This window comes from Oryza glaberrima, chromosome 10, assembly GCF_000147395.1.
Source record: "Oryza glaberrima chromosome 10, OglaRS2, whole genome shotgun sequence".
Lineage (NCBI taxonomy): Eukaryota > Viridiplantae > Streptophyta > Magnoliopsida > Poales > Poaceae > Oryza > Oryza glaberrima.
This window is the reverse complement of record NC_068335.1, coordinates 16,546,930-16,571,095: the sequence shown is the minus strand read 5'-3', so window position 1 is coordinate 16,571,095 and position 24,166 is coordinate 16,546,930. Positions and strand designations below refer to the sequence as shown.

The following is a 24,166-nucleotide window of genomic DNA, read 5'->3' as shown; positions in this document are numbered from 1 at the left end:
CCATCCTTTTATTTTGTATCCGTATTCATGTGATTTATATTATTTCTTTCATGTGTTTTCCTCTACCGAAATCATAGGACGTTTTCTCTTTGGGGCAATTTCATTCTTTCTTCTACTTTGATGTTTAATATTGATGTTTCCCAGTATTTTAGGGTTTTGTTTTTGCCCATGGTTTTTTAAATAAAGATAAATTTTGCCCCTACTTTTGATGGATAGATTAACGATGTTAAATCTTCAGCGAGAAGGCATTCAATACTCTTACTCATGTTGCAAACTTCCCCTGTTTTTATTCATGATTGAGAATTTGCACCACATTTAGCACATGAACCTTGCAATTTTGATATACTTTTACCAATATAATAATTTTGATAGAAATATCAACAAAAAAATTGCTTAAAAATTTGACATCTTGAAAAAAAAAACAAATAGACAAGTCAAGCAAATCTATTGCCTACATGTGCCAAGCTGTCATTGTTGCCTCCTCCTCTCACGAACCGCCGCCGTTGTCGCCTCCTCCTCACGTCGAGCTGCTACCATCACCTCCCCGCGCTAAGCCACTGTTGTCGCCTCCTCCTCTCATCGAGCCACCGCCACCGCCGTTGACCCGTTGTCCTCCTCCCTGTCGCCTCCTCGACACATCGAGCAGCTGCGCCTTCTCCCTGCGCTGAACTACAGCAGCCGCCATTGTCCTCCTCCCTACCACGTCCTCTTGCGCAATGCCTAGCCCCCTCCTGCACGCTGCAACTGGGTTGGGTGGCCTGCATCTGGCCGAGTCATCCCGTTGCCTGGCCGGCCCACGAACACTGCTGCCACTGTTTCACAACGGAGATTCGGGTTCGGGAAGGGAATAGTCGATGCCAAGTGCCCAAGCCTGAAGGTACACCAAGCATTACTCGGATATTTTCTAGGGGTAAAAGGGTCAATCAATAATTTAAAATATCGTTATCTCTTTCTTTCTCTAATTCTTTACTGCATTAAGTCCGATCCCACTCATTTCCGTAAAAAAAAAGGTAAACGCCTCATCCGTTTTAAAAAAAATTGGGCAAAAAACAACAACCCTAAAATATAGGGTAAAATCAGTATTGGATATTAAAGTAGGGGTACAAACAAAATTGCCCCTTTCTCTTTTCTCCCTCAGTCAAATACAACCTATATATGTCTTGTAAGGGCTACTTTGGAAGGAAGATCGAGGGATGAATAGGAAAAACATACAATTCTAACAAAAAATCAAGCGCAAAACAAAGAATTATAAAACACATAAAAAATATATGAAATCATCATTTGATTGGACCGTACGAAAAATGCAAGAATTGGATGATAGAGATAAACTCATAAAAGACTTTGCATGATATTGGACCTCATGTAAAAATACTCCAAAACTTATATGAATTTGGGCATTCCTTATAAATTTGATAAGATTCAATAGTTTTCAATAATCCTTTGGTTCAAATAATCATATAAAAAATATTATTCTATACAGAATAAAAGTTTATATATTCTTCTTTTAAGTAAAGGGGCCCTAGTTAGTTACTCCACTAAACTTGAATGAGCTGGGTTCACTTTACCATACGTGGCTGCCACGCAGTTTTTCTAGTGGGCCCTAAGTTAACGCGACGAACCGACTCGACCAGTTTCTCCGAAAGGCACCACGCCTCTCCCCGCCCGTGCTGGAACACGCACCGACCCGCTCGGAAAAAAAGAAAAGAAAAGAAAAACAGAGCGCGCGTCTCGCGCACAGCACACAGGACGTCGGCGCGGCGGCGGCGAGCGGCGAGCGGCCGATGGCGGACGGCGGGGAGATGGACGAGGAGGCCATGCGGGCCTTCTTCCCGATGTCCTTCGGCAAGGCGCCCACGCGCGCCGGCGCCGGCGCCTCCGCGCACGCCTCCACCCTCCGCAAGCCGCCCCAAAACCCTAGCGCCAAGCCCTCCACCTCCTCCGCTGCCGCCGCCGCCGCCGCGGGCGACGACGACGACGACGACGACGGGCCCATGGTCGGGCCCCCTCGGCCCCCGCCCCAGCCCGCTGGCGGCGGCGAGGGGGAGGACGACGAGGAGGGCGGCGGGGTGATGATTGGGCCACCTCGGCCGCCGCCGCGGTCGTCCTCTCGCGGTGAGGGGGAGGACGCGGATGGCGGCATGATTGGGCCGCCTCGGCCGCCACGGCCGCCACCGGTGAAGGATGATGACGAGGAGGACGAGGATGACGACGACGACGACGACGACGATGGGGATGACAGCGACGACGAGATGGAGGATGACGGCGAGCGTTACAATCGGATTCCTCTCAGCAACGAAGTTGTTCTGCGGGGGCACACCAAGGTAGCCATAAGCAACTCGCCGATATTATCTGTTTGTCCTTGCTAAAGTTTGTGTGCTCAAATTTCTGGATATTTATTGTGCCATTTACATTTGTATCATTTTGTGAATAATTTAGCTCAGCTAAGTTGGTTTCATTAGCAGTTATTTAGCTGAATTAGACAAACCAGAATTCCTACACATTTTGTTGTCTGTAGTATTGTTGTAGGCTAGGTTCCAGAGAAGATATATTTATGATTGAGTATTACTGGTGACTTATTTGGCCTAATTGAGCGACTTGGCAAGTCCAAAGAAAGAGAATTGTTGGTGATCTTAGCTAGATGAAGGGCATGGTAAATTTTAGTTTTGAAAAGGAATAAATCAAATGGTGCTTTCTTGTGATGGCCCTCAAAGGTTTGGTCTCCTGGTGGTGCCATCAAGGGATTTCTGCAACTTTGCGTGCTTAGTTGTTTACTTGGTTTTGTTGATTGCTTAATCTAGTTGAGGTACACAAGTGAGGGATAGGTTAATTCCAGAACCATTTTTTTTGTCTTTGTTATGAGATTACTAGATACACATATTGTATTTACTGGTTAACAATTAAATGATTTTCTTTGCAGGTTGTCTCAGCCCTCGCTGTTGACCATACAGGATCCCGAGTGCTCTCTGGAAGCTATGACTACACTGTACGTATGTATGACTTCCAAGGTATGAACTCAAAGCTGCAATCATTCAGGCAGTTAGAACCCTTTGAGGGGCACCAAGTTCGCAGCTTAAGTTGGAGCCCAACATCGGATCGGTTCTTATGTGTTACTGGTTCAGCTCAGGCCAAGGTAATCTGCCTTTATAGTCTTCTGTAAGTTCCCAAAAGTGCACTCCCTATGACTTGAAAATTGTATTGATGTTTGGAATTATGCTTGTAATCAGATATATGATCGGGACGGGCTCACACTAGGTGAGTTTATTAAGGGTGACATGTATATCCGAGATCTGAAGAATACAAAAGGGCACATTTCTGGGCTTACCGGTGGTGAATGGAATCCCAAGTCAAAAGAAACCATACTGACGTCATCAGAAGATGGATCTATTCGTCTGTGGGATGTATCAGACTTTAAAAGTCAAAAGCAGGTACAGAAAATTTTGAGTATATCAGAATCCTTAAATGCACTGTTATCTGTTCTCTTTGGAACTAATAGTTGCTTGAAGTTCAATCATTTACTGTTTTGCATGATTTAATCTTTCATTGTTTGCTAAAGTGGAATACTCAAATTCATCCTTTTTTTTCAATAGGTCATAAAACCTAAGCTTGCAAGACCAATGCGAATTCCAGTTACCTCATGTGCCTGGGATCATGAAGGCAAGCGAATTGTTGGTGGGATAGGCGATGGTTCAATTCAGGTATATTTTTTTTGCATAATAATATCAAACTTACCCTATCACTTTTTATGCCCCTATCAGATGCTTTCATTAAAATGCTTTATGATATGAATGATATCTCTTTTGCAGCTCTGGACTGTCAAGACTGGATGGGGAAGCAGGCCAGATATACATGTTGAGAAAACACATACGGAGGATATTACAGGGGTCAAGTTCTCCACAGATGGACAAATACTCCTGTCAAGAAGTATGGATAGTACTCTGAAGGTAATTTTTCTGGCCTGTTGGGTGTTATGTTTTGACAGTATTTTGCATATTACCTGCTTGAACATGATCGTTAGTCATGATTAATGCTGAAGCTGCGATGTGTTCAATTTTCTGTTTTTTGCTAGTACTCTTTTCTTTATTTATAATTTTTGAATGAGCTGTATAATTCAATGCAGATATGGGATTTGAGGAAAATGAAAACTCCTTTGAAAGTTTTTGAAGATTTACCAAATCACTATGCTGAGACAAATGTGGCTTTCAGCCCCGATGAGCAACTTATTTTCACAGGAACTTCTATTGAGAAAGACGGTGAAAATGGAGGCCTACTTTGCTTCTTTGATAGAAGGAAACTTGAGCTTGTATCAAGGGTGGGGATTTCACCACATTATAGTGTGATAAGGTGTCTATGGCATCCAAGGATTAATCAAGTAATTTCTAAATACTGAATGGATCACAACTCCTGAATAACATTTTTAGGACATTATATTAAACTCCTATGTTTTTTTATTCAGGTATTCGCAACAGTTGGGGATAAGAAGGAAGGTGGTACTCATATCTTATATGATCCTTCTATTAGTCAGAGAGGAGCACTTGTATGTGTTGGACGAGCACCTAGGAAAAAATCTGTTGACGATTTTGAGGTGCAACCTGTAATACATAATCCACATGCACTGCCACTATTTAGAGATCAACCAAGTCGGAAACGCCAAAGAGAGAAGATACTGAAAGACCCGCTCAAATCACATAAACCTGAAGCTCCAGTCAATGGTCCTGGCTTTGGTGGAAGAGTCGGTACTACAAAAGGCAGCTTGTTGACACAGTACCTCTTGAAGGTAATATACAGATTAATTGCTCCTTAATCTATTATGAATAATGTGTGACAAACTTTTGGTTAGTTCCATACTTAGAAACAAAGTACACCTGTTTCTGATTGACGCTGCATTGATGCGTATTTTTTTGCCTTCTTTATTACAGGAGGGTGGTTTGATTAAGGAGACATGGATGGACGAGGATCCAAGAGAGGCAATTTTGAAGTATGCAGATGCTGCAGAGAAAGATCCAAAGTTCATTGCACCAGCATATTCCCAAACTCAGCCGAAACCTGTATTTGCAGAGTCGGATTCTGAAGGCGAAGAGAAAAAATAATGTATGCATCTAATCTACTTATTTCGTAAACTAATCTATCATGACTGGTATTTTGTTTTTCTGACGAGAGTCACTCTAGTGCAGTGACAATATTTAGTTACATGCATGATGAGCCTGGTAACACAATTTGTTGACAAAGGTACTCCATTGTTTCATTTCATTGTTGGATGTTATATTCTCTTATGTTTAGTCTGAATAGTTCGGCTTGTTTGGGAGAGACCTGCTTATCATTTTTCTGGGGTCATTTTTCATGTCTCGTTTCATTTTCTTCAGATAACATTGGAGACAATCTGTTTAGAAAACTATTGTGAAAGAGTTGTGGCCCATGTAGCAGTCCGGCACGATGTGGCTTTGATGTATACCATTTCCACCAACACGTTCTCCATCCATCAGGCTTCCAGTCCTGTTTGTGCGCAGCAGCTCACAATAATACGACCGGTGTACAATTATGTCGTTGGCTGGCTACTGATGTGGACATTATTTGTACCTACTGACAGTAGTAACTCCAGCTTATTTTGTATCTTGATCAGTATACAATCTCGCGTTCTTCCATCATATATTTTCCATGGTGAAGCTGTAGCCTGTTTGCAGACATAAATGCATTTACCGTAGGGCAAAGTTGTCATACTGATTTGGATGTTATTCGCAGAATCTACGCAGATTATTCTTCGATCAATTTGATAGGGCCCGGCCAATTCAGGTCATAGGCAAAACGCTTATTAATATGACCCAAAGATTTGACTCAAGCCCCTTACAATAATCTTACAATAACCACCCTATCAGTTATTATCCATATCCATAACTACAATCGTCTTGCTTTCAACCGAATTTAGAGTTGTCTACTAAATTTTAACACCTTCAGCGAATTTCTGTGCACGGCTCTGACGCGAGCGGCCAAAACAGACAGATACTCTAAACAAACTGCCTTTGCTTCCATCGCCAACTAACTTAACCATTTGACTAAATGACAAACTACCTTTGCTTCCATCGCCAACTAACAAATGGACAAAACCGAATTTCCGATGCCTTGAGGAGAAATCACTTGGCAAATGCAGATGGTAGAAACAAGGGTCAAAGTACCTGATTTTATCCTTTCTTTGCCTCAGTAGCCAATTCTCCTGCCAATCAAATCAAGGTGTGAGCCAAAGATAAATTGCTGAATCACAAATCAAGGTCTAAATCTATAAAAAATAGCTAGTTTGATAAAAATATATTCAAGTTGACCTTTGAAGTTTGAACTAGTAGTCATTATTAATCAAGGCGCTAGGCGCTACTGGGGGCAGCGGATAGCTAGAATGTCTGAAAAATACAATTACATTGAAAAGAATAATGAGATGGATGCTTGGCCAAGAAGCTGAGAACACGCCACCCATGGTATTGGATGCTGGTTTCTTGTATATATGATAAACACCAAAACCTTCTCTGATGGAGCCTTTGACCTTGGATACATAGAATTCAAGTATAAAAGCACTGGTCCTGGATAGCTCAAGAGGGTGGATAGCTCAAGAGGGAGCTCAGTTCTTCACAAGTAAGCTGAAATCGTCAGCAGAGCAATTGCTAAATAATCGAAGACCGAATGTAAGTCGACTGTTTCTGATTCCCTTGAACTCTATATGATGTTTCGATGAAATAAGACTGTCCTCTCCTAGGGAAAGGGTTATGTTCCTTTCTTCTCAAATTTGAGTGCATTTTTTTCTGCAAATATTACATATATAGTGTAGATTCTTCAATTAATGAAAGGATAAATCATACAGTCAGAATAAAACATTCCATTAGCAATAGGAGTAAAGTCTTTTAGGTTTTGACATTGAAGATGGTTTTTCCTTTGTTGAACAAAGCGTGGCTATCTTTCATTATATTGATGTAAACAAAACTTTCTGCACATCATGAAGAACTGAGGACCAAATTTAGAACAGAAGGAAAACAGAGATAGCGAGTAACTCATCAATTAGTAGCATACACTTAGGCATATCTTGAATGTGTTTGATTGTTTCAGATGTCATAATTTGATGTAATATGGATTACTAATGTAGTTCAGTCCTTGTGGGGTAAGTATGGGATATTCAGAATAGTTCTGGCTCCCAGATTCTCCTCTGGAGCAGCCATAACCACCAAACACGCCAGCTCTGTTAAAACAAAAATACAGAACCTGATACTGTTTGTTCTGAATACTTGTACACATAATTTAACTGAAAAAAAAAATCAGTGGCTGACAATACTAAATTCTATCAGAAAGTGACTGTCAAGATTTTTTCAAGGCGTACATCAAAATGGGAAAATTGGTGGCAGCAATAGGTAAATTGCTCTGCTGTGTACAAGTTGACCAGTCAACAGTAGGCATCAAGGAAAGATTTGGGAAATATGAGGAGGTGCTTGATCCTGGATGTCACTGCGTGCCATGGATTATTGGAAGCCGTGTTGCTGGTGAGCTTACACTAAGGCTTAGGCAGCTAGATGTACGTTGTGAGACAAAGACAAAGGTATAACATATCACTTCTCACAAGTTAAAAATTATCCATTTATCCTCTCCATGCACCACATTTCTTTTAGATTCATGTTGTCTTTTACTACTGCTTCTGGACTTAATTTTACTTATGCATCCTCTCATAGGACAATGTTTTTGTTACGGTTGTTGCATCCATTCAATATCGAGCAATGGAGGACAAAGCAAGCGATGCATACTACAAGCTGAGCAACCCAAAATCCCAAATCCAATCTTATGTCTTTGATGGTAAGGACAACTCCTTACAATATAGTCATTTCTGGATATCTCAGATGACAATATCAAGGACCCATACCAAACTTGAATTTGTCAATGCTAAAGACCCTCTCTATTAGGTTATTGATAACTATAAATATATACATATATATTATATTTACTTCCATTCTGAAGTAATAGCGTGAATACAGATTATATTGAATTTTACTTGTTTTCCTTTTTCTTCAGTTATCAGGGCAAGTATTCCCAAACTAGAATTGGACGATGCTTTTCTGCAAAAGAATGAAATAGCAAGAGCTGTGGAGGAGGAGCTTGAGAAGGCAATGCTTGCTTATGGTTATGAGATTGTGCAAACACTGATTGTTGACATAGAACCAGATGAGAAAGTTAAGAGGGCGATGAACGAAATTAATGCTGGTAGGTAGTGTTCACCTACACCTTGAAATTTGTTTTGACCTAGAAACTGACACAATCAAGAATGAAGACAAGAAAAGTTCATACCTAGTATAGCATAATACAATCAAGTGCAATGAATATCACTATAGCAGTTGGTCATCCATTTCCAATTGCAACTGTGGTATTAAAAGGAGTAATAATCAATCACTATAGCAGTTTGATTTATAGTGTTAACCATTTCCTTCTTTTATTTTGTTCAGCTGCAAGGCTACGTGTTGCAGCAAATGAGAAGGCAGAGGCAGAGAAGATCATTCAGATCAAGAGGGCCGAGGGAGAGGCTGAAGCCAAGTATCTGTCTGGGCTTGGTATTGCAAGGCAGCGGCAGGCTATAGTTGATGGGCTAAGAGACAGTGTACTTGGCTTCTCTGGCAATGTTCCTGGGACTTCAGCTAAGGATGTGATGGATTTAGTCCTGCTGACGCAGTACTTTGACACTATGAAAGAGATCGGTTCAACATCCAAATCTTCAGCAATTTTCCTCCCTCATGGCCCTGGTGCTGTTGCAGATATTGCCAGTCAGATCCGTGATGGATGTCTTCAGGCTCATCAAACAAAGTGAAAAATCCAAGGAAGCAGTAACTTGGATTGGTGAGGGCCTTTCCACTGGTTTGTATGTGCTTGAGGATATTGTGTGAGGTTGTAAAAATAGTATCAAGCTTGTAGAATAGTTTGTGCTTAATGTAGATCAGGTATTCTCTGGGATAGGTTCCAATCCATACGGAATGAAGAATGTGTGCTTTACATGAATCTAGTTGATGGTTGTGGTGTGCTTACATACAGTATGCTGCATGTGTGCTGTGAGAAAAATAATGTTGTCAGCCTGTATATCCTCAATATATAGCCTTGATTGCGGAATTTGGTCATCACTGTCAGATATAACATGTTTCGGATTTTATCAGGTAGGAAAACATGCACTACTAAGCAAACTGGGAAACAGAAATGAAGTAAAAAAACCAATTACGAGACTAAACATAAACAATAGAGCTGAATAATCATATCAAAGGGAATAACACGAGACTAGCATTTCTAGAAAAAAAAAGAATATATATTGGTTAAGCAATGGAGATTAGCTATTCAATTTGGCCAGTCCAATACTCTTCAACTGCGCCAGATACAAAGACTGATAGAACCAACGGCAAACCATGACACCTCATGTTTTTGCCATCTCACAACAAAATTTCATGAACTTACTCACTGTTTGCATTGCAGGAACGAAATCACAATTCCAGTGGTAAGCTTCATCCCAATTTTCAACTACATTGCAGCACAAACTATCTACCACTGCATAGTTAGGTCAGTGAACACTAGATCGTCTTCCTGAACTGGACCAACGACCATGATTAAAACTACTATAAATTAGCAATGCGGATTAAAATCTGGTGATGAGTGTACCTATTATTGTAGCTGCGAAGAGGGGATGCATCAGTAGGGGTGTTCCTCCTTGGGGTACCCTTCCTCCGGCCAGTAGCTCAGCCACGAGAACATGGGCCCCTTCGCCATGGCTAGCTCCAGGATGTCGGCGCCGGCGACCCCGGGGTCCACGTCCCTCCCGATCAACCTCACCGCATCGGCGAGCCTGTCCACCCCGCTCCCTCCTCCTCCTCCTCCCGCCCCGGCCGCCGGAATCGGCGCCCCTCCCTTCCTCCTCCCCCTCCCGCCTCGCCCCCCCGCCGCCGCCCTGCTCGCGCGTCGGCTGCTCAACGGAGAAGGCGCGTGGAGCATCGTGGGAGGGAGCACCCGGGCTTCCGCCGCCGCCGACGAGGAGGCCGGCGGCCGCGGTGGCGGTGGCGCTTCCGCCATGGCTTGCAACGGAAGGAGGCTTGCAGTTTCGCGCTTTATTTTTTTCTAAGTAAACTTCAGAGAAAACTGTAACTATAGGCTGTGTTTGGATAATGGGAAATGGAGGGTGGGATTGGAATTGGAAAATGAATGAAGGGTTAGGATTAAATGAAAGAGGGAGAATGAATGGTTAGGATTTAAAGATGTCTTTTTGTGGGTGGGAAATCATTTCTATTTCCCATTAGCCAAACATTGCCATAATGACGCTGCAACATTAGTGATCGTGTGTTTGCAACCCCTTTTTCCCAACCCAATCTTCCTCGTTTTCCACGCGCACGCTTTTCAAACTGCTAAAGGGTGTGTTTTTTTAAAAAGTTTCTATACGAAAGTTGCTTAAAAAAATCAAATTAATCCATTTTTTTAAAAAACAAATACTTAATTAATCACGTGCTAATGGACCGCTCCGTTTTCCGTGTTTACTGTGCAAGTTGGGAAACTAGAGTAGCGAACACACCCCTACTCCCCCATCCTATAATATAAAAGATTTTAGGTGGATATAATACATCCTAATACAATGAATTTGAACAGATGATAGATCTACTCAAAATCCTTTATATTATGGGACAGATGGAGTATTTCAGTTTGCTACAACAATAGCATGAAAATTATCATAAAAATGTAATTTTTATGTGATATACTACTACATATCACGTAAAAGTTGTAGTTTTATGATAATTTCAGCAAAATGAAATGGATTAATGTTGGTTTTCTTAAATTTATTTTTTCCTTTTTTTTCTTTTAGAGAAATTGGCAGGCAGCCTGAACATGGGCCGAAATCCAGGCCCACAATATCTATGGACCGGCCCACCTAGCAATACTTGGGCCCGCCCCCGAGCCGTCCACGTGTACAAACCTCGGAAGCGCCAAATGGGCACAACTACACCGGTGGGGCCCATGCTGGCTTGGACAAGTCCAACCCGCAACTCCTTCGCCTTTTCCCCTTTCCACGTCAGCGACGCGCATCCATCCTCTTCCGAGAATGCAGTTCCTTCTCGTCTCGTCTACGGCGACTTGTCCACTCCACTCTCTCCTCCCCTTCAGCGGATCAGCTCGCCACGTCACCGTCACCGCCTCGCCTCGCTTGCTTGTCGTGGTGCAGCATCCAACCTAGTAGTAGTGGTAGTAGGCTAGGCTATATCCGCCTCGGCCACCGCCGGGTTCGCCTCCAGTGCTCGCCGCCTCCGCCGCCGCCGGTGTCCATGGCCGTGGCCCTTGCCGGCGCGAGATCCCCAGGAGCGGGCGCGATCCTCAGCCTCCGCCGCCTCGACCCCGCCGCCGCGGCGCCCGTACGTCTGGGCGGAAGCGGAACCCCAGGCAGCCGGCGCCGCCGCGGCATCGCCATGGCGGCAGCTGCCTCCGCCCCGCCCGCGCCCGCCGATGCCCTCCCCAAGGTAACGCACGCACCGCCGCGCGCCCCACGCCGCCACCGGCAGGCCGTGTATATCTGTGATCGAGTTAGTAGTACGATCGAGGTTGGTGCATTTCTAGCGATTGCTTTTGCTCGATCTCTCCCCGTAGAGCGTGTGGCGGTGGTGCGGTTTGCCTAGAACTGCAAGGGGTTTCTGTTTGGAGGTTGGATTGGATGCATTCTCTGCTGCTGTATGGGGACGCTGGTGTGGGGGCGCCGCTGTGTAGGTTGACATGTTTTGGCTGGTGCTCTGAAGTCTCAGACTCTGAATTAGCGCAACCTCGCATGCATTGTTGCTACTGATTTGTTACTAATATATTTACTATAATATTATTGTTATGTCTTGTACCTTAATCCTTAAGTCAACATCATGGGAAAGTGTTGATTAGAGGCCCTCGGTCCTGGAGTTATTGAAAGAAAGAGATTTTTGAGCCACTATTCTAGAATTTAGGACAGACCATTATACAGCTTTTTTTTTCTTTAATAAGGTTTGTTTAATTAGAATGTGCTTGTTCTTTTGATGTTGTTACAGATGGAGGATCCTTGTAGTGTGCTAAAAATCTGAACTGTCCTTGTCAGCTACATTGTTAGTATTGTTCTGCAGGCATGGTTTGTTCATATTAATGTTTTACATGATGTTTAAAATGGATATTAGGCCTGGCATGCAAAATTTTGATGGTAATTATGTTAAATCGAATGCCAATGATCAACCATTTCTTTTTCCCATATGTAGTAGTATTAGATATTATATGCTTGGATTATACTTTGCCGTGTTCTTCTTTCTTTTCTGTATGATTACTGAATGTTCACAGTTCCAATTTCCAAGGGAATGAGGTGGGCTAATGTCTTAAATTTTATTCCGTTTCAGGGTGCTGATTCATTTTTCCGGACAGTTATCTCAAACATGGAGAAAGTATATCTGAGCAGAAATCCAACTGCCAAAACCATCCTGGAACTTGTTCGTTCTTATGATGGGGACCACATTTGCTATGATCATTTTGCTTTCAGAACATTTGGAGTGAGTATTAGATTTACATTCAGCTTAAATTGTTGATGCATCATGTGTTATTACTTAAGATGAAACTGTGCAGTGTTGATCTGCAAAAACATGTGATATTTTATCTTTGATAAATGCAGGTTGATGGTTATGGTATAAAATCACTTGCTGAATTTTTTACTGACTTTGGTTATGTCCCTCGTGAAGAACTAAGGTTTCCAGCAAAAAAGTTAAGAGCACTATGGTTTTCTCCTCCCACCAATGATGGATACACTGGAACTGGTGTTTATGGGCCTTTGCCAAGGATATTCATTTCAGAACTACTTGTGGATGAGTTGAGTCCTCAGAGCCAGGTACCACTATAAACTATTGTGCATGAGTGCATCTGGGATTGTCATTGAACTTTATGTTGTTTCTGTCAGACTATAAGTCTTGTGGCTTCAATACAGATTTCTATAGTGCAAATACTATAGCCACATAATCTAGTTTGGAAACCAGGTCTTAAATTTGAACAGTCCATGCATCAGATAGAGTATATGGATGCTGGATTTCTGGTCTCTGATATTGGTTGCCACTAGAGTCGCTTATTTCCACCTTTGCTCATTCGAAGATATCTTCTGTTCTCAAACCCATTTATGTGGTTGTTTTTCTGCGCAGGACATCATTCAAAAATACATTAGAACTTCTGGTAAAGGAAATAAACATGCAACTCTTGCAAGTACATCAGGGGAGCTGACATGGGAGAAGCCCATTTATTCTGATTTCCAAGTTTTATCTAGGTACTTGTTATAGTACCTTGAGTTTTTTTTACTGAACTTTACACCGTTTAACAAATAACCTTTTATCAATCCAGTAATACTTTAAATTGCCTTCTTGTGCTCATCCTGAGTGGCATCCCTGAGTATGCTATTTGCAGTTCTGTACTCCTGTTTCTTTGTTCAAATAACATTTGCTTTTTCTTTTCTTTTGGACACCAGGGAAAGTGAATATGCTGCATGGACTCTTGTTAATGGCTATGCACTAAATCATACCACAATTTCCACTCATCGCTTGATATCAGATATTAGAAGTATCAATAAGTTCAACAAATTTGTGGAGGACAATGGGTTCAAGTTAAATTCAGAAGGAGGGATTTTGAAAGGTCTGTTCCTAAGTTCTGATCACTCAGATTGTATTCAATAAGTAGTGGCTCCCTCTATATGCATAGTATAACGCTCTCAATGAATTACCTCCTCTTATACCCAGCTGGTTCTACTGGAAAAATCCAATTACATTTTATTAGGAGAACTACACCTAATTGCACATTTTACAGACTTTGCTTTTAGAAACTATGTAGCTTGTTGATAGTAATCAGGATGATTAATTGTTACCTTTGGTTCAAAATTTCCTTTTATGTACATAATATCAAGCATTTTTGTTTTCCTTGCTGTTATTCCACATTTGCAGAGAAGTTATTTTGCATACTTGTTTTTCTCATTTCTTCTACCTTTTAACAGTGAGTCCTGATGGTCTCCTCCAGCAAAGCTCAACTGTAGCTGATTCAGCGTTGTTTACTTTTGCTGATGGAATCACTGAATCCATTCCACGTTCCTATATTGAATTTGCTGAACGCCTGGTACTCCCACAGTTCAAAGATTTGCCAAATGATGAGGTGTGCATATTTTATTCTTACTGTATTTATTTTGCTTAGCATGAGTGTGGTTTCGATAAACTTATCAGTTTATCTTCCTGAACCCTAAATTCCTGATCGACTAACCAAGCAACCATACTTGTTTAATAACTACTGAAGGTCAATGAACACCACAGGCGCGATGGTTTTGAGGTAGGGAATGCGGACAAAATATTTGAGAGCACATCAAATGATCAGCTTACACGGAGATCTGCATAAACGTTGAAGGCTCAACTATTCTGGAAGCGAGTCATGCCTCTTGGAAGCGTATTGAAGGAGTGTTCTCTGTGATAACTGTATCTACCTGGGTAAATTAAAACATTAGAATGAATAAACTGTTCGATGTATATCGCTCTCTTGAATAAAGAAATTACTAGTTATCTCTACAGTTCTGTTCTGTGTTGTCATCATGTCATGGGTATCTTTTGGAGCATCAGCCTTGGTTTCATGTCCTAGAATAAACATATCATGCTAGCCAATTCCAGTTCTAATGACGACATCCTACCACAAAATTGTTTACTTCCGTGGACATCCTGAACAGCAGCAGTTCAAGGCAGCCTTTTGCTACTTGGAAGTTCAGGACAGATGCGTAAGATGGTGATGGGATTCAACTTGTTCTCATTTAAGGTTAGAAGAAATGTCAAATTTACATGTGAAACTTTTAAGACTCAACTTTTAAATACCTTTTCTAGCTTAGAACTTAATTAAGATCATGATATATTGCTATGCAATTTACAGGTGTTTTCCTCAAATGCTTGTCTTTGACAGAAGGATAATTATCTGGCAGCATCAGATTTGTGACCTACTGGGAAGTATCAACGTCGCGGAGCTTCAGCCAAGGTATGATAACCTACTTCAGAATTCTAAAGAATCTCTGCATGATATTAATTAAAAGAGGTTGGTTTCCACTGAAAATAATTTCCGACCTGTTGCGCATATGCGTGCTATAAATATATTTATATGATTAGCTACATATAGGAATACAATCAGCATCTAACATTAAATTAACTATCTGTGCCGACTCTCTTGATGCAACTACAATTGTACCAGAAGGAGAAAAAAAGGATAAATAAACAGATAGAGGCACCAAAAGACTCATATCTTGACCCTTGATGCAAATGAAAGGGTCTGAGAGAACCAAAACCAAAAGTAGCTGCCTCAACACCTCCCGTTGCATTTATCCATATGTCCTTGAAAACATTAAAAGCCCCATATATCCTTGAAAACACTTCTTTGTTCCAATTCAACAAAGTTGTGTCCGCGTGCAGAGATGTACCACGATTCCAGCACTGTCTGAACCTGAATGTGAAGAAAAGAACAATATACATAAAGAAAATCCGGAAGAGACCCTACTTAAGCCTAAATGAGACAACTTTGGCTAGGATTATATCGTACCATTTGCTGTTTCGCCACTATAATAAACTTTAGTTCCTCTAATTCAGATCGGTGTCGTTGAAGTTTTCTAGCTTACCGGGTCAGGGCTTTTGCCCCAATCTGTTTTCGACAGCATACTGTCGTTGTAAGCTCTTTAATTGTAATGTACCCTTCCTTTCTTAATGAAATTGGTCGATCGAACCTTTCGGCCGACCCGGCAAAAAAAAAAAAAATTCAGATCGGTGGTCCATCAGCTTTTCTAATCTTCACACGGGTGATCTGTCAGGTTGAGGACTCTGCGTTAGAAATATAACCGTCATTGTACTGAATTGATATTCTTTCTAGGGTTGCAGAATATTTTGCATCGATGGTCGGTTAGGTTACTGGGTAATACTATATTTTTAAGAGGAGAATTCGCTGTTACGATAGACTAACAACATGTCTTACGTACTAACCCATCTACTGGAAAAGGCTGGTCGGCTGAAGTTTATCTGCTCTACATTTTAGGAGTAAATTTCAGAAAAAGCACAACTATTATGTTAAAATTGTCACTTTGCTTTAACTTTAGCTGGGAATTTCATAGAACTACAACAATAGCAAATGATTTTATTAGAAAACTACAGATAGGCCGGGTCCACCCTTCAGACACTGTTGCAAATTGGTTCGACATGTCAAACACACGCATAGGATAAAAGTTGTAGTTCTCTGGTAAACTAATTCTTTGTGAAATTTCTTTAGAGAAACTCTTGCATTATTTCGTATGAGCATCCTGTATTCCTGTCACAATCCATTCATGAACTTTTACCGCAACTTACACATCGGCAGTTCGGCACTCATGACTAGTTCGGTAGTTCCCAATACATATAATGGCCACAGCCCACAGGTATGAGGCAGCCAGCCACTGTCCAAATCCAACAGTGGTCTCATATCCACTATTGATTTATGAGATCTAAACGTGACATGTACATCTGCAAACCAAGCTTTTCATCATGCATGTATAGGTGTCAAGCAAACGATTTTGCTGACCTCTGTGCGCATAACACGGTTGCAAGCTGAGGTTTGTCGCATCTACCTAACCAACTATACATAACAATTTGATCATTGTCTCCCTTACGCTTTAGCGAGACTTCCACGTTACTGCTCTAATGTACGGTTCATGGTTTCGTAGAAAGTGTTAGCTTTGCTAGGTAGTACCACGGTTGATCAGTCGATGAACTTGGCAATCTAGATTCTATTCTTTCTTAGCTCAGTCGATGGACCACCGATTTTGAAGCAAATTATTGAGCAGATTGTTACCATCGGATTATGTACTTGATTATTAGGATAAATTAAATATTTTGATAAATGAAATTAAAAAATAACTTAAAACAAGTGGTTCAAGCAATGATGTAAAAGAATTTTTTTTTTTGAGAGAATGTATCGGAGAGTGGAACAAATAATAATCTGAAAGAACTCACTCTTATCAGCTTATAAATTTATACTCACTCCGCCCTAAAAATAGAGCAACCTTGTACTGCATTAGATATCTGTCCAAATTCATACTACTATATAGTGTAATTCAGTATTGGTTGCTATATTTTAGGACAGAGGGTCTCTGGTGGGGATTGGCTAGTATCATAGTTGATTGGTAGTATTATGGGTATTATTCACACTGAATTTTTATAGTATTTAGAAACAAATGAAAGTCTTGAAACCATTGTTTCCGAGATAGAAAAAACACACGAACTCAAGACATAAGAAGAAGAAGAAGAAAACAATATGGTGCCATAAATATAGCTACTCCCAAACATAATGTAAGACCTCATAACACAAATTCCTCAAGAATAGCTAATTTCATGATAATTTCAAAGGAATTTATAGGGATCAATTATTTTCTTCCAAAAAGTTTCATAGGAATTTTTTTTTCCCATATGATTCAAATCCTTTAGAATTCTTGTACTCTTTCCCACAGATGGCCAAAGTTCAAAATTTTCTTTTTGTTAATACCGCGTGTGGTGGGAATAAGTGTTATCCACCCATGCCCGCTGTAGGCGACTCTAGCTTTTTGGACCTTTTGGTTTTGTATAGAAATACAGAATCGTGTTGGCCCACTGATTCCACAATGCCATCACTATCTGCACGCAGTAGGCTAAAAAGGAATTAAAAGGCAGGAGAGAAGAGAGGGTCCCTGCTTTTGCTGTGTGTTATCTATTGCTCTGGTGAACACGTATGAAACGCCTAGATTCTCATCTCCCTCTTTAACCTCCTCTACTACTACTACTAGTGTAGTCCCACGGTTTGTCTAACGAAAAAGATCAGCGTGTTGGATAAGAGAAGATTATGCCATTGCTTTAGAATCGCAGCGTGTTGTTCCTAAGTGGCTACTATCTTTACGGTAAAAATTCATACTCCTCTCTGTTTCATACTGTAAGATGTTTTAGTTTCGTTCTAAGTCAAACTTCTCTAGCTTTGATTAAATTTATAGAAAAATATACCTAATATTAAATTAATTGATCTGCGTTTTGAAGACACCCTCTACCCGAAGATGGCGAGAGAGCGAGAGCCTGGGAAGCTCGTCAACCTGAGCGCCAGCGGGGCAACCGTCACCGGCGCCCACAGCCCTGCGCCTCTGGTCACTCTGACCAGGGCGGCCACCGCACAACCGCGCTCACCTCCCCCAGTCACGCCTTCGCCCCAAGCAAGTCAGGCCTCGCCACTGCTATCCGAGCCCCTTGACTGGGGAACGGATGCCAAGGAGGAGGACGACGACGACGCCATTGCTCCGGAGCTACACAACGGTCAGCGGAGACATTCAATCCGCAGACCGCCAAAGCACGCAAAGCAGCTTCTCCATCTCCGGCGTCCAAGGCTTTCCATCAGGAAATCAATGCTCGAAGCCAGGAAGAGGAGCTCGACATTACTGCAGAGAGAGGAGAGGGACTGTCACACCGTGAAGTTCTCCTCCTAAGCCTAAAATTGAATTTATAAATCACCCTAAGAAAATGCCGGTGCAAATCAAGAGAAAACCTTAATAAATTAATGCAAATAATAATCGGAATTGGCATGTGGAATTTTTCTTGAGTTCTACATGTCGAAATACGCTAACAAGATTTTTAGTGGAATTTTCAGAGCTCTCGAAATAATTTTAACCAATTAAAATTGAGCACATGCAATTTTAAATCCCAGGGAAAATCTTTTCCTCCTTTTCTTTTTCTTTTCCCTCCTTTTCCTCTTCTTGGGCCGTCGGCCCAGTCCACCCCGCTGCCGCGCGCGCCCTCCTCCTTGTGGGCCAGCCCAAGCCGCCCCTCCCTCTCTCCCCGGGACGTCGACAGGTGGGCCCCACCTGTCGGGGTCGTCCCCTTCCTCCGGCCGCCCGCCCCACGTCGCCACCACCGCCGAAACCGCCGCCGCGCCAACATCCCCGCCTCCTCCGGGCCACGTCGGCCACACCCGCGCATGCGCCGCGCCTCCCGCACCCACTCCTCCTCTCTCCCGCTCGCGCCTACGCCCGAGATGGCCGGGATTCGAATTCCGAATCCTGCCTCTCTCTCCACCTCCACCTCCCCGCGTTGGCCGGCGGAATCCCGCCCCTACCGGCCACGTCCGGGATTCCCCTCCCCTATTTAAGCTCCACCGCCACTCCCTCTCTCTTTTTCCCCATCTCGCCGAACTCCCTCGTGCTCCCCATCGCTCCCGCGCCGTGCTTCCACCCGCCGCCGCTGCTTCCGCTACTCCGGCCGCCGCTAGCCGCCGCTAGGCTCGCCGCCGCACCACGCCGTCGCCGCCGCTGGGTTCGCGTGGCCAAGGGTTTTATGATATTTGTAAGACGTGGATCTGAATGTCAATATTGTCGTTTGTGTACCCCGGCCAGTCCTGGACGGGGATTTTAATGCACATTCTGCTTGGAACTCTATTCGGAAATTTCTGGGCGTGACAAGTTGGTATCAGAGCCAGGTTGACCGTAGGACAAGCCAAATGGAAAAACCTAAGAGCCCTCTGAATCCTTTTCATTGCATATGTTTTTTGCAATTGGATTTGTTCCGGGAAAATTGGGATCTGTTCTTGTGGTTCAAGGGAAAAATCTTGGTCGCTCGTTTAAGTGAGATTTGTCAAAACAAGTCAGTCTAGGGTTTTAGTAAAATTATTTGAGATTTATTCGTCAGTCAGTTTGATGGGTGAAATGCATTAGGTCCTAGCTCAGGAATATGGGTTGCAAGGCATTTATGCTTTTATTGTTATTATTAGTATGTATCTAATTTCCTCATTTATTTTATCGTTATGTAAGTCTGTCTTATTTATTCGCTCTCATGCAAAATGATCTATGCATAAAATTCCGCTCTTATTCGTTCCTCTTATTTGAGTCCTTTATTGCTTTATTTAAATTTGGGTTTGAGCATGCATTGATCCAACTCCTTTGTCTTCTCAAGATGGCCGACCACCCACCCAACCACCGCGGAGAAGGCATGGATGACTTTGTGGCAGAATTGGCACGCATGACGCTGGTGGTGGGCTACCCCAACGCGCCAGAGTACACGACTGTTCCACTGCTCAGTGGCGAGCTTCCTCACCGTGTCTGCCTGGAGGTCCATGGCTACGTGGGTACCTGCCTAGCTAATATGGTGGTTGAGGCATCCGGAGGCACAGCAGATCACGCCTGTCAGGAGGCAGCATACCTGATGATGGCTAGACTACGGGAGCGCCACAACTACATCTTCCACGACACGGCGTACCGATTTCACCCTCGTCGAGCCAGCGGTGATGATGTCAGTACTTTCCGTCCGACAGCCGGTGAGAACGACACCACCTTTGGTCACATGTGTGCTGTGATGAGGGGAATGGACAGGATGCACTCGGATCTGCACAAGGCGTCCAAGGCCTTGAACGATGGGAAGCTAGTGAGGATCATAGCTTTGAAGGATGAGATAGCATGCCTGAAGAAGGAGAATGCTCAGTTGAAGGGTCTCCCAGCGCCAGGACGAGTCCGGATCCGTACCACGCCCCGCAAGACGACGACTGCACCCGTGCGCATTCAGCTTGCACCCAGGAACCCACCTCCGCACGCAATTCCCGCAGCTCCAGCTCTAGCCCCAGCTCCAGTTCCAATGCCAGCTCCCGCGTCCGCTCTCTCCTTCGCTCCAGCGTCAGCCGCCAGGGGTCTAGCCAGTGGCAACGAAGGTCGGTTGTCTGCTACTCCCAGTGGCAGCCGCGACCACAGCAGCAGCAGTTCCAGTGGCACAGAGCCGGGCAGTGGCGAGACGTATCTGCCAGACTCCAGGAGTCACTCAGAGGGACCTGGAGACGAGCAGGAGGACGTCTTCGACTCCACCGACTGCAGGAGCCGTTCCGAGCATTAGGCTCGCTTTCCATTAGTTTATCGACTGTCTAGCATTTGCATGTTAGTTTGTGTGTTTAGGTCTGCTCGCTTGTGGGTCAGTTGACGGTCGATATCATGTGCCTATGATATGGCTGTCTTAATAAGGATTTTTGCTTGCTTTTTAAGTGTTTTAATTCAGATCAGAACAATTGCAGTTTAAATTCCTATATAATAAAGCTTAGTTCCTAAGCATCTGTTTTTCTTCTTTTTCCCCGTCTGCTCTTCCTCAAGATGGTCTACGCCAGGAATGGTAGCCGCACAACCGGCGAGGGCAGCAACGGCGAAGAACGCACTGACGGGGTGCATCCCAACCGCGATTCCGGCAATGGTCCGCCACCACTCCCCGAGAATCCGACCCTTGCCCAAGTAATGGCTCATCAGACGCAGATGATGACAGCCATGATGCAGCAGATGCAGCAGCAGCACCAGCAGATGTACCAGAGGATGCAGCAGCAGGCCGAGCAGCAGCAGCAGCAGTTTGGTCCCCCTCCCCCTCAGTCCAAACTGCTGGAGTTTCTACGTGTCAGACCACCCACCTTCTCCAGCACCACCAACCCTATGGAGGCAAATGACTGGCTCCATGCCATAGAGAAGAAGCTAAATCTCCTGCAGTGCAATGATCAGGAGAAGGTCGCCTTCGCCACACACCAGCTCCAAGGCCTCGCATCAGCTTGGTGGGACAATCACATGGCCACACGCCCGCCAGGCACTGAAGTCACTTGGGCAGAGTTCTACCGCAGCTTCAGGGAGGCGCAGGTGCCAGATGGGGTCGTGGCACAAAAGAAGAGGGAATTCCGAGCACTCCACCAGGGCAACAGGACAGTGACGGAGTATCTCCATGAGTTCAATCGCCTCGCACGATATGCACCGGAGGATGTCCGTACTGACGCCGAGAAGCAGGAGAAATTCCTAGCAGGTCTGGATGATGAGCTAACCAACCAGTTGATATCTGGAGATTACGCCGACTTTGAGAGGTTGGTTGACAAGGCAATCCGTCAGGAGGATCAGCGCAACAAAATGGAAAGGAAGAGGAAGGCGGCGCAGTTCCGGTCCAACCAAGGGAGCCACCAGCGACCGCACTTCACTCCCGGACAGCAGGGTGGACCTACCACCCTAATCGTCCGCCAGCACCGCCCTTTCAGTGCCAGCAACTTCCATCAGGGCGCCAGTGGCAGCCAGAACCACCATGGCGGTCAGCCCAACCGCAGTGCAGCTCCACGCCCACCAATGGCACCAGCACAGTCAGCTCCGTCGGTGCAAGCCAAGAAGGAGACTGGGACAAAGCCAGGGTCCGGCTTCAACTGTGGCGAGCTTGGCCACTTCGCTGACAAATGCCCGAAGCCTAGGCGTGCCGGGCCAAGGTTTGTCCAGGCCCGTGTCAACCACGCGTCCGCAGAGGAGGCGCAAGCAGCACCAGAGGTCGTACTGGGTACGTTCCCTGTCAACTCAGTTCCTGCTACAGTACTTTTTGATTCTGGTGCAACGCATTCTTTCATTTCAAAGAAATTTGTGGGGATGTATGGGTTAAGAAAAAAAGAGCTTAGTACACCAATGAAGGTTCATACCCCGGGAAATAGTTCAACCTCGGTCAGTTATAGCCCTTCAGTGCTAATAGAAATTCAAAGATCACCATTTCCAGCCAACCTCATCCTTCTCGAATCCAGGGATCTAGACATCATTCTTGGGATGGATTGGCTGACCAAGTTTAAGGGCGTCATTGATTGTGCGAATCACACAGTCACCTTGACCAATGAGAAGGGAGAAACCGTGGTGTACAAGTCACCAGTCTCACCGAAGCAAGGAATCTCCTTAAATCAGATTAAGGTGGAAAACCCTGTGACCACCGGGGAGAAGAGTTCGCGGAAATTGGAAGATATCCCCATAGTCTGCGAGTACCCAGAAGTGTTCCTCGAAGACCTCACTACCATGCCACCCAAGAGAGAAATTGAATTCCGGATTGATTTGGCACCAGGAACTGCCCCTATTTACAAGAGTCCGTACAGAATGGCGGCCAACGAGCTAGCAGAGGTCAAGAAACAAGTTGATGAGCAGCTGCAGAAAGGGTACATTCGACCAAGTACTTCACCTTGGGGTGCTCCGGTCATTTTTGTGGAGAAGAAGGACAAGACGAAGAGAATGTGTGTCGACTATCACGCACTCAATGAGGTCACAATCAAGAACAAATATCCTTTACCGCGGATCGATGATTTGTTTGATTAGCTGAAAGGAGCTAAAGTGTTTTCTAAGATAGACCTGCAATCAGGCTACCACCAGTTGAGAATTCGGGAAGAGGATATTCCAAAGATGGCCTTCACCACTCGGTACGGGCTATATGAGTGCACGGTTATGTCTTTCGGACTTACCAACGCACCCGCGTTCTTCATGAATCTGATGAACAAAGTGTTCATGGAATTTCTCGACAAGTTTATTGTGGTGTTCATCGACGACATACTTATCTATTCAAAGTCCGAAGAAGAACATGAGCAACATCTCCGTCTGGTACTCGAGAAGTTGAAGGAGCACCAGTTATACGCCAAGTTCAGCAAGTGTGATTTCTGGTTGTCGGAAGTTAAATTTCTGGGTCACGTTATTACATCTCAGGGCGTGGCAGTTGATCCATTGAACGTGGAGTCAGTTACCAAATGGACCCCACCTAAGACCGTGTCGCAAATTCGGAGTTTTCTTGGACTTGCGGGTTATTACCGCCAATTCATTGAAAACTTCTCCAGGATTTTGATTCTGCCTAACCAGATGAAAGACTTCCAAGTCTATTGCGATGCATCCCACCACGGACTTGGATGTGTCCTAATGCAAGAGGGCAGAGTGGTTGCGTATGCCTCGCGGCAGTTGCGTCCACACGAAGGGAATTATCCAACTCATGACCTGGAACTGGCAGCAGTGGTTCATGCTTTGAAGATCTGGAGGCACTATCTGATTGGCAACTGCTGCGAAGTATATACGGACCACAAGAGTCTGAAATACATCTTCACCCAACCGGACCTAAATCTCCGGCAACGAAGATGGTTGGAACTAATCAAAGACTATGACATGAGTATTCATTACCACCCAGGTAAAGCCAATGTGGTAGCCGATGCGCTAAGCAGGAAAAGCTACTGCAATGCCCTATGCATCGAGGGCATGTGTGGAGAATTGCAGCAGGAGCTTGAGCGTCTCAACGTGGGAATTGTTGAACACGGATTCGTAGCCGCTCTAGAAGCACGCCCCACGCTCGTGGATCAAGTCAGAACCGCTCAAGTAAATGAT

At 44.0% G+C, this 24,166-nt stretch overlaps 5 protein-coding genes across 7 annotated transcripts; 4 read left to right on the top strand and 1 right to left on the bottom strand.

Annotated features, from left to right (window-relative positions):
- The first annotated feature begins 1,660 nt into the window (after positions 1-1,660).
- On the top strand, positions 1,661-5,685 carry LOC127786390 (uncharacterized). Of its 2 annotated transcripts, none has more exons than XM_052313791.1 (10): positions 1,661-2,321; positions 2,918-3,130; positions 3,225-3,425; positions 3,588-3,695; positions 3,804-3,941; positions 4,118-4,369; positions 4,454-4,774; positions 4,917-5,088; positions 5,172-5,226; positions 5,361-5,685. In XM_052313791.1, exons 1-8 carry the CDS (start codon positions 1,782-1,784, stop codon positions 5,085-5,087), a joined length of 1,944 nt encoding a protein of 647 aa, XP_052169751.1. In that variant the 5' UTR covers positions 1,661-1,781; the 3' UTR covers position 5,088; positions 5,172-5,226; positions 5,361-5,685. The 2 variants fall into 2 exon arrangements, with proteins under 2 accessions (XP_052169751.1, XP_052169752.1); XM_052313792.1 differs by having other exon boundaries at positions 5,167-5,226.
- A 526-nt stretch (positions 5,686-6,211) lies between these two features.
- LOC127786391 (hypersensitive-induced reaction 1 protein-like) lies at positions 6,212-9,128 on the top strand. Of its 2 annotated transcripts, XM_052313793.1 has the most exons (5): positions 6,212-6,665; positions 7,320-7,567; positions 7,698-7,818; positions 8,035-8,223; positions 8,463-9,128. In XM_052313793.1, exons 2-5 carry the CDS (start codon positions 7,358-7,360, stop codon positions 8,819-8,821), a joined length of 879 nt encoding a protein of 292 aa, XP_052169753.1. In that variant the 5' UTR covers positions 6,212-6,665; positions 7,320-7,357; the 3' UTR covers positions 8,822-9,128. The 2 variants fall into 2 exon arrangements, with proteins under 2 accessions (XP_052169753.1, XP_052169754.1); XM_052313794.1 differs by lacking the exon at positions 6,212-6,665 and having other exon boundaries at positions 6,807-7,567.
- Positions 9,129-9,654: 526 nt separating this feature from the next.
- On the bottom strand, positions 9,655-10,334 carry LOC127786392 (uncharacterized). The gene has a single exon (XM_052313795.1). It carries the CDS (start codon positions 10,060-10,062, stop codon positions 9,685-9,687), a length of 378 nt encoding a protein of 125 aa, XP_052169755.1. The 5' UTR covers positions 10,063-10,334; the 3' UTR covers positions 9,655-9,684.
- Positions 10,335-11,145: 811 nt separating this feature from the next.
- On the top strand, positions 11,146-14,563 carry LOC127753133 (uncharacterized). Its single transcript, XM_052278604.1, has 7 exons — positions 11,146-11,492; positions 12,378-12,527; positions 12,647-12,859; positions 13,164-13,285; positions 13,484-13,647; positions 14,003-14,157; positions 14,296-14,563. The coding sequence occupies exons 1-7, from the start codon at positions 11,301-11,303 to the stop codon at positions 14,392-14,394; spliced, it is 1,095 nt and encodes a 364-aa protein (XP_052134564.1). The 5' UTR covers positions 11,146-11,300; the 3' UTR covers positions 14,395-14,563.
- A 110-nt stretch (positions 14,564-14,673) lies between these two features.
- LOC127753131 (uncharacterized) lies at positions 14,674-21,178 on the top strand. The gene is made up of 3 exons (XM_052278603.1): positions 14,674-14,802; positions 14,914-15,015; positions 19,956-21,178. The coding sequence occupies exon 3, from the start codon at positions 19,956-19,958 to the stop codon at positions 20,880-20,882; it is 927 nt and encodes a 308-aa protein (XP_052134563.1). The 5' UTR covers positions 14,674-14,802; positions 14,914-15,015; the 3' UTR covers positions 20,883-21,178.
- The last annotated feature ends 2,988 nt before the right edge of the window (positions 21,179-24,166 follow it).